The sequence below is a fragment of the Vulpes vulpes genome, chromosome 13, assembly GCF_048418805.1.
Source record: "Vulpes vulpes isolate BD-2025 chromosome 13, VulVul3, whole genome shotgun sequence".
NCBI lineage: Eukaryota > Metazoa > Chordata > Mammalia > Carnivora > Canidae > Vulpes > Vulpes vulpes.
In genome coordinates, this window is record NC_132792.1 from 117587514 (window position 1) to 117596445 (window position 8932).

Genomic DNA, 8932 nt, shown 5'->3' on the forward strand with positions numbered 1-8932 from the left:
CCAAACTATTTAAATAATTTTATTTGTTTCATCCTTTGGTAGATGAGAAAAATACATTACAAAATACATTATACAGAGGACAGCTCACAGTACACATTACTAAAAACACAGTCTACATTCCAGCCAGGGCTGGTGGTAAGTTCAGAGGAAAGCCACAGAGGCCTGGAGACCCAGATTTCAGCTCTACGGAGTGTTTCCCCTCGGGGCCCCTCTTTATCTCAACCTCTTCATGGATTAGCACCCGCATCAGGTGGGTGTGGGCAGAGCCAGAGCAGCACAGGGCTGAGCTGGAGACTCAGCATCCCTAACAGAAAAGGGGCCAAATGGCCAGGGTCTTCAATACAGCAGGACAGAGTGCTGGTGCCCTACAGGTGCGCAGCCAGCAGTCCTGAGTCTGAGTTCCCCTACACTAGCCTTCACCAGCCTTGCCCACCACCCAGTGTGCAGGCAGATGGGTCCCAAGGGGCCACCTCAGCCCCAGGGCAAGCTTGCTGGCCAGGAGGCAGGTCCGTGCAACACCGCACAGCCTCCTCACCCCACTCTCCCCTGACCAGCAGTTCCCAGAGCCGGGGTGAGGACCCAGGTGCACAGAACAAGCCCCTGGAGGCTGACCACTCCAGCGGGACCCACCTCAGGGGAGCAGCTTCAGAGAGCCCATTTCTCTAAGCCACCAACTTGCTTCAGAGCTCTGCCCAGCTTCCTGCACAAGCCCAATGAAGAGGCCCGAGTGCTTGGGGCCAGCTGGAAGCCAGCCTTCTGAGGGAGGGGAGCAGGCGGCACCACATCCCCCACCCCCTCCATTCATTCAGAAGCAATTCTCTGAAGCGGCTCTCAAGCCTTCATCCTCACTTTCTTAGAAATTTGAAAACATCTGTGACTAAGAAAAGTCATCCTAAGAATCAAGGGCATCATTCCAGCCTGCTGTTGTGGTTTAGTGGGCCAGGCTCTGCATCCCAAGGGGACAGGTGCAGGTTGCTCCGGGGGGCCTTCGTGAGAAACCTGGGGGCCAGCCAGGTGAGCTTCACTGCGAAATCCCAGCCTCGAGACCCTGCCCCTCCCCCACCGCCCAGGCAGTGTGGGGGTGGGGGTGGGGATGGGGGGGGGCAGGAGGTGGGAAGAAAAAGAAAGATGAGTCAAGACCAGCATCTTCAAATTAACAAACTGTAATTGTTTTCCCAAAGATACATTTTTTTCATACACATCCATCATACACTGTAACCAAAAAAAGCAGTGTACATGAAATAAGAGAAAATAAATTAAAAATCCATAGCATAGGTAAGGAGGCTCTAGTCTGGAGCACAGCTGAGTTTCCAGCAATATAAGGAGGCTCGAAAGTTTCTTTTTATAAGAATGCCTGCTAGCAGGGGTTCCAGCCAGGTGGTTGGTTGGTCTGTAAGTCAGTCTTGAAGTACTTGAAACAGGTCTGTGTTTTTGTTTTTCCTTAGCGTTTAAAATAGCCATCATTGTCCTGCAATAGGCAGAGCTATCACGTCCAGGAAAAATGAGGGAGGGAACCACAGAGGCAGCGTGAGATCCGAATACAGCATTCAAAGGTAATTGGTCCAGTGGCGCCTGGGGAAGAGGGAGGGACAGCTCTCCAGGGTTAGCCATCTTCCTTGGGAGGTGTGTACCAGCCTGCACAGAAAGCCAAGAGACCGTCACGGGGTGCAGGCCCATGCCCACCCTCTCAGCCCAGTCATGGAGGGTACCTCCAAGGTCAGGGGTGAAAAGATCCTAGCAATAGCAAGGGCTTCCCAGTGGGGGTTGGGGGGGGCAGAGCAGCTGTATGGGGGCTGGGAAGCCGCCCAATGGAGGCCAGGACTATGGGGGTGGGGGGGACACACATGAGCTGCCTGACATGAAAGGATATAGTGATGTGAGCTTTTGTCTCAAAGGGTAGTCGGGAACAGGGCAGCACTGAGGATGCCACCTCCCACCCCCCAACCCAATACAACAGGCAGGCAGTGCTTTTCTGGGAAGGGAGTCACCACCTCCAGCCCTTCTCTGGGGGACAGAGACAGGGGGGTAGTAACGGCTCAGAAACCAAGAGAAGGGATTCTTGCTCTGTGGTGGGAAGTGCCATCCTCGGGGCCTGGTTGCAGCTCACCGTTCTTCTCGTGGATCTGCACCAGGGACTTGTAGGACTGCTGTGCTCTCGTCAGGCTGTACTGGGACTGCGGCAGGAGGCGACCGTGAACACGGCGGGCTGCGGCCCTCCTGCCCCACCCTCCACAGCTGCCAGCCAGAGACCTGGTGCCCCGGCACAGTGCCCTGCTGACCTGTGGTACCTTCTGCCCACAGCCCTGCCCCCCAGGCCCGCTCGGCAGAGGCGCCAGAGGCCTCACCCTCTTGGGCTTTGACGCGAGCAGCCTCAGGGCCTGGCTCCTTACTTTGTTGGCTCCAAACTGCACTCGTGCCTTCCCCTTCACCAGCGTGGCGCTGATCTGCATGATCACAGACTCTATGGAGTAGGCGCTGCTCCAGCCCTGGAACAAGGAGGGATGGAGCAAAGAAGGGTTAGCTTTTCTTGTGCATGTTCCTGCCCAGAGTTATGCCTACCACCCAGGCTACAGGGGTGTATACGTATGCTGATGTCAGCCCTGCCCTGCCCAGGCCAGCCAGGAGGGACCGACAGGCTCACCTGCTTGGTGAGAAGTTCCATGCAGATGGCACCTCCGCCCAGAACATACCTGCAGAAGAAAGGTCAGTGAGGCAGCTATATATGTGGCCATATTCCACGCCTTCCTTACCTTCCGCCCCTGCTGAGCCACTCACCCTCCGGAAAGGACTGGAGACACAACCCTGACAAACGGCGGGTCAAAGGGGAAGTTATCCTGTGAAGGAAGACAAAGGTGATGTCAGAGGGGCCCGAGTCCACCCCCAGGACGGCCCTCCACCAGGCAAGGAAGTCACCTGGCTGACCAGGGAGCAGCCACAAAGAGAAATCTTACTTTGAAAGAAAAATTAAGTAGGATGAAGTCAGCTCCTTCCTTCTCTTTAAGGATCTGGAGATCGTTGTGCAAAGCGCTGTCTTGGTCGACTCTGTGAAGCCAGAAGGGTGAGCTCAGAGCCCAGGTCCCAGCCCAGGAGCCCAGAGACAGCTCCAGCTCCCCCAGGCTGGCCACAGGGGCACAAGCCCGTCCACACACGCTGCTCCCCACTTACTACCCAGTCAACACTCACTTGAGGAGTTTGACGTTCCAATCATACAGGCTGTCATTCACAAGTTCGACTGCATAGTTTCCTGAAGAAAGGAAGACAACATGGGCCGTCGGGAAGGTCCAGGGTACAAGCGGCCTATGAGCCCACCCCCCAGGCTGACAGAACAGAGACAAAGACTCCAAGTCTAGGCCACATGGACACACAAACCCAACCTAAACCACTGCTGGGGCACTGCATTCCTGGCCTGAAGGGTGCACGCACATTCACGTGTCCCAGGACTTCTCGAGGCCCCAGTGCAACCCACACTCACCGCCTTTGAAACTCTGTGACCGGTATATATCCCTGAGCTCCTTCATCAGCCGGTCAGTGGCCTGCACCGAGCCAGACACCGCACCCTGCATGGGAGAGGTACCAGGCTAGGCTCAGACACACCACAGCCTCCCTGCCCCCAGGGAGGCCTCTGTTTCCCAGTTGGATGTCCCAGGACCCCCCACCTGCAGCCGCACCCACCAGCCCCCGGGCCCAGTTTTCCTGGGAAGGCACCTACGTTTAAGTAATCTTGCCTCTGATTCTTCTTAATCTTCTCTAGTATAGCCAAATTTTCCTTTCCAATGCCGTCATCTTCAGATTTCTTGCCCTCAGCTGGCTCCTCCTCTTTCATTTCATAGTGATCTAGGTCTTCCGTGTCCTGGGGCAGGGGCACGGGGCAGGACAGGAGAGGAGAGAACCAGCAGAGGTTGTGCAGGGAGCCACAGGCCGTCCCCGTTCTGTCCGTGATCTAAGGACGAGGCCAATCTCCTCCCCATCAGTCTCAGGCAGCAGAACTACCCACGGACCCAGGGAAGGCAAACAGGACTCAGCCATCTTGTTCCCTAGAACTCCACTCCAGCCACCCCTGAAACTCTCCCTTGGCAGGGATGGTTCCTCGAGTAACTGTGGCTGACACTGTGACTCAAAGCTCACGTCTCACCAGGTCACTACAGTGCCCGAGTTCTGAAGACTCGGGGTCAGAAGTGTCCTGCCCGCCCCGTCAGCATAGGGCTTGGATCAAGCGCACGGAGGCCCCTGCTGCAGACAGTGGAACAAGGGAGGTGGCAGAAGTCAGGAAGGAATGAGCCCCTTGTTCACCCTGCTGCAGGTGGGTCAGCAGTTGGTTCACTCCATGTGGGGTGGTGCACAGGCCGCCTGCCTCACAAAAGCAGCGAACCCAAGGCCATAGCAGCATGCGGTTAATACTAATGCCCTGGCTGTCACCCCAGCTCATGACATCCTCGGGATACCCGTCACGTGCCAGGTGCTGTACTAGGTGCTGCACTCTGGCTCATCCACTTCTTACAATCACCACGCCACTATCTGGCTGTTCGTCCCACCGCCCTGACCAGGCGGCTAAGGTCAGTGAGCGTTACCACCATGCCCACAGTGACACCACCCTCAACAGAGCTACAAGGTGAATCCCATTCCACATGGCCCAAGTTCTTGACCGTTATGTGACATTCTGTGAAAGCATCTGTTTCCAGAGACCAGATCATGAAGATTCAGCACTTATCACCCACTGTGCGGCGCATTCTGCGCTTAACACCTATCTTTGCCTTCCCGACAACCACACGTGGTCGTCACAAATCCTATCCTACAGGAAAAGCACAGCTTAGGGAGATCGGGTAAAGCCCCCCATTAAACTCGGGATGCAGGACTCCAAGACTCCTGGAGCCATAAAGACACAGGTAGGGGTGTCTGTCTCCTACGCCCTGGCTGCTCTTCCAAGTCAATAAATCTGGCCTTAATCCTTTCTCTGCCCGGTCTAGACCGCAGGGCTACATACAGGGAGCACTCAGTGGTGCTGACAGAAAAAGTCACCCGCCAATGCTGCCCAGGGGGTCCACCCTACCTCGGGCATCTCCTCGTCTTCATCTTCTGACGACACATCCTCCTGTGTGCACTGTGACAGGGTGGGGGGGGGGGGGTGGGGAGGGGGGAGGCAGAGATCAGAGCCCCAGTGGCTTCTCAGCAGGCAGCTTCCAACCTCTGCCCCGGAGCCCTGGGTCTGGGGGTGGTGTGACTGCCCTCAAGTGCCCAGCCTCTCTCAGGCTAGGTGGGAGTGGAAGCCACTGCCCAGGAAGTGACTCCACGGGCAGCCCAGCCCATCCTTCTCTTCCCACCACGAGCTAAAGATTAAGAGATGCACAGTGGCTGTGTTACCTACCTCCTACCACCTGGGCTGATTCTCCCAAGAACCCCTCTTCTACACAGGTGCCTCTAGACTGACGCCACGTTGTCAGTTCTCAACAAGGAGCCTAGGTCCCCAATGGCCACCCACTGCTACTGTTAATGATAAAATGTTCCCCATCCTGCCAAAAGGGGAAACCCTGCCCACTCGTGCATCTTAATAGAAGGTACTCTATTTGGCTACACGCCCATCTGGAGACAAAGAGCACCACAACATGGGTACATATTTGCAGTAGCCAGAAGTGGAGAGAAATGACTGCAGGTGTATCAGGACGAACAGGTATTCGCTGAGTACTGTCCTGGGGCAGCCCCACACCATAGTGCCCAGGCCCCTCTGCTGCTTACCTGCTCCGCCGGCAGGGGCTGGTCTAGCATCTCCACATCTGGGTGCTGCGGCAGATTGTAGAGTTTACACAGGTCAGAGATGATCCTCTTCAGATGCTGCAATAGCTGGGGGTAGAGGATCACAGTGATGTCAAACACCCCGTGCCCCCAACCTGGATGGGTGTGCGGACGAGCCCCTGAACCCACACGTGCTGGCTAGTTCTCTGAGCCTTACAGGCCATGTGGCTGCAGGGGGCATTTACTGGACCATCCCGGTCTGAAGCTCTGGCGCTAGGCTCCCCCTCCGGCTTCAGAGAACCCCCCGCCCAGCAGTCTGCCCCCAAATGTACCCTTTCCAGGGAGTCTCCGTGACATGGGTCTCCTAGAAAGAAAGGGTGTCCCCCACCCGACACCCTGGCCCCTCACCAGAGTATTCCCTTTCTTTATATCCACCAGCCTCTCCAAGACAGCAGCCAAGTTTGGATCATCGGACTCCACTGACCAGATTGGGGGCACCGCAGGGTAAGACTCCTGAGAAAAAAGCGGGAGAAGGGTCAAAACGCACGACCCTGGGAAAGGCTCCATTTGCCTTCTCTTGCCCAATGTTTCTATTTTCTTTGCCCCTCCTCTCCCCAACAGAAGCCCAGCTCAGCAAGTCAGTATCTAACCGAACAGCTTCCCAACAAACCCCACACCAGGAGAACTCATTCCTGAGAAGGCCCTTTCCAAACAGTCTGAACATTTTTTTCTCTTCCCAAGAGGAAGCGTCAGAGACAGTGGCGGCAGACCACCAATAGTGAGGGAGGCCGCCCCTCCAGCCCGCGGCCAGTGCAGCTTTGCCCACTCCCAGCACACAGCCCCCTGGCCCTTCGGCTCCTCAGATCCCACTGTCTGCTCAGGAAGGGATCCCCTCACCACAATCGCACTGAAGTGAACAAAAGCAAAGATTGCAGATCACTTCCACATTAGCTGTGGAAGAACAGACACAAACTGGATTTTGTCCCCAGAACCTCAATGTAAGAGGGGAGCAGGAAGACTCTTCCCACGTGGGTTACCCACAGCACACGCCCTGGAAGACCAGTTTTCCATACCGCTCCCTTGGAGCCTGCCACCCTCTCCGCCCAGCGTAGGCTGCAGGGCTCCACATGGCAGGCTGGGAGAAGCCTACGCTGCTAGCATTCCCAGCATTCCTGAGCCACGGTGCCAAATGCAGCCTGACCAGACTCCCCCTCTGCCCAAACCCAGGGGCCCAAGTCAGGCCCCTTTGCAGGGGCCACAGAGTCTGACTTCTTTCCCGGCACAAAGACCACAAACAGACTCTGGCCATGAGATGGGCAGCGAGAAGGGGACAAACATACCCTCCAGGAGCTGGAAGTTTAATACAGAAACAGAATCAGCTCCTGAGAGTTCTACCCAGGTCAAGGAAACCTACCCACTTCTACCCAAGGTCTTAACTTTCTCAGGATGCTAACCCTCAATGCTAGAAAACCCTAACAAAAAAGATACTCAAATCTTCACCTCGCTAACCACACCCAGTCCACCAATCTCAACTTTTTAGTGGGAAAAAACTGGAGGAAGAAAGAAATGGGACACGCGTTTTGGTGGGGCACCATCCAACCCAGACTGAGGCTTGCCGTACACCCTGACCTGGTTTGATGGAGAAAAAGGGAGAGAACACAAGAACTGTGTAAACTGCACTCAGGCCCTGGGTCCCACACCATCCAGCATCAGTCTCTCCCCAGACCCCCGCCTGGGTCAGGTGCTGTCCCAGGTTCCCCAGCTAATGCCCCTAGCAGGGGAGAATGCTATCACAGCAGGTAGTTATCAGCCACTGACCCCCTCCCCAGGATGTCAGAAAGTACATAGGTAGGGGACACGCTGGGTGTCTCCTTGTTCAGCAAGCTCTTGCATAAAGAAATGTTCACCAGGGAGAAAAGGGACAGTTACTGCTCAGAACCAAATAGATGGTGCTCCCACATCACCATCGTGGCCAAGAAAAGCACCCACCCAAGGCACAGGAGGGGAGTGGCAGATCTGCTACCAGCTGGGGCAAAATGAGGAGAATTAGAGGTTACACGGGAATGGAAAGGGAACCAAAGAAGAGGGAAAAAAAAGAAAACTCCACGATCTGCGAAACCAACACTTGGTAAAATTCAGGGAGCAAAGGGGGGCTTCGGGAAAGGCGCCCGGGCAGGGATCCCACAGGTGGCAACGTCCTCAGAGGTACGAGAGAACAGGGAGCATCAGTGAATCGTGCAGGGTTCAGGCCCGGAGGTCCCTGCAGCGGAGCCGGGGCAGAGGCCCCGAGCCCCGAGATGACAGCAGGGGCAGAAAGGGTCTTCCGCGGGCGGCAGGTAAAGTGGCCAGGGCCCGCTCAAGACCTTCAGGGTGTGGATGTGGGTTAGCGAAAGGGACCGGTGCGGCCGCCATATGTCGGGGCGCCCCTCGCCGCCCCGGGTCCCTGGCAGACTCCGGGCGCACGGCTCAGGCTCCCGCCGCAGAAGCCAGTGGCCCCGCGGGGATGGAGCCGAGCCCGGGAGGGAGACCGGGCCTCCGGGTCCGGGGGACGCGGGGTCGTGCGGGGTGGCCCCGGGTCCCCGACAGGGGTCCTCACCGTGATGTTGCAGTGGATGCGGACGGGATCCCCAGGCACCGGCCCCCGCGGGGGCAGATGCGGTCCGGGCGCGGCCCCCGCCCCGGCCCCTCCGGCCCCGGCCAGCAGGAACTCGCAGCTCAGCTCGTCCAGGCAGGCGCTGGCAATGCGGAAGCGCTCGTGGCCGCGGTGGAAGATGGACTCGAGCAGCTTCAGCTCCCGCCTCAGACAGGGCCCCGGCCCCGGGCCCCCCCCCGGGCCGCCCCCGGCCCCCGGCGCCGCCCCCTGGCCCCCCAGCTGCTGCCCCGGCCCCGGCTGCTGCTGCCCCTGCGGCTGCGGCTGCTGCATCCTCCGCTCCGCTCCGCTCCGGGGCCGGCGGGCCGGGAGCCTCCGGCCTCCGCTCGGGCTCCGCCGCCGCCGCCGCCGCCGCGGTCCGCACTTCCTGATCCCCCCTTCGCCAAGATGGCGCCGCCGCCGCCTCCGGGACGGGGCCCCCCCGCTCGCCGGCCCCCAGCCGCCGGAAGCCGCGCGCCCCTCCCCCTCCGCTCCGGCGGCCCGCCCCGCCCCTCACGTGACCGCGCGGCGCCGGCCTCCCTCACGTGACCGCTCTCTCTCGCCCGCCCCCTGGTG

At 58.2% G+C, this 8932-nt stretch overlaps 1 protein-coding gene across 1 annotated transcript; it reads right to left on the reverse strand.

Moving 5' to 3' along the window:
• Nucleotides 1–1147: 1147 nt before the first annotated feature.
• UBE2Q1 (ubiquitin conjugating enzyme E2 Q1) lies at nucleotides 1148–8824 on the reverse strand. The gene is made up of 13 exons (XM_025996913.2): nucleotides 8324–8824; nucleotides 6136–6240; nucleotides 5731–5835; nucleotides 5048–5098; nucleotides 3710–3850; nucleotides 3473–3557; nucleotides 3184–3244; nucleotides 2952–3042; nucleotides 2776–2834; nucleotides 2642–2690; nucleotides 2391–2486; nucleotides 2108–2174; nucleotides 1148–1635 (listed from the first exon to the last, which is right to left on the reverse strand). The coding sequence occupies exons 1-13, from the start codon at nucleotides 8648–8650 to the stop codon at nucleotides 1604–1606; spliced, it is 1269 nt and encodes a 422-aa protein (XP_025852698.2). The 5' UTR covers nucleotides 8651–8824; the 3' UTR covers nucleotides 1148–1603.
• Nucleotides 8825–8932: the final 108 nt, after the last annotated feature.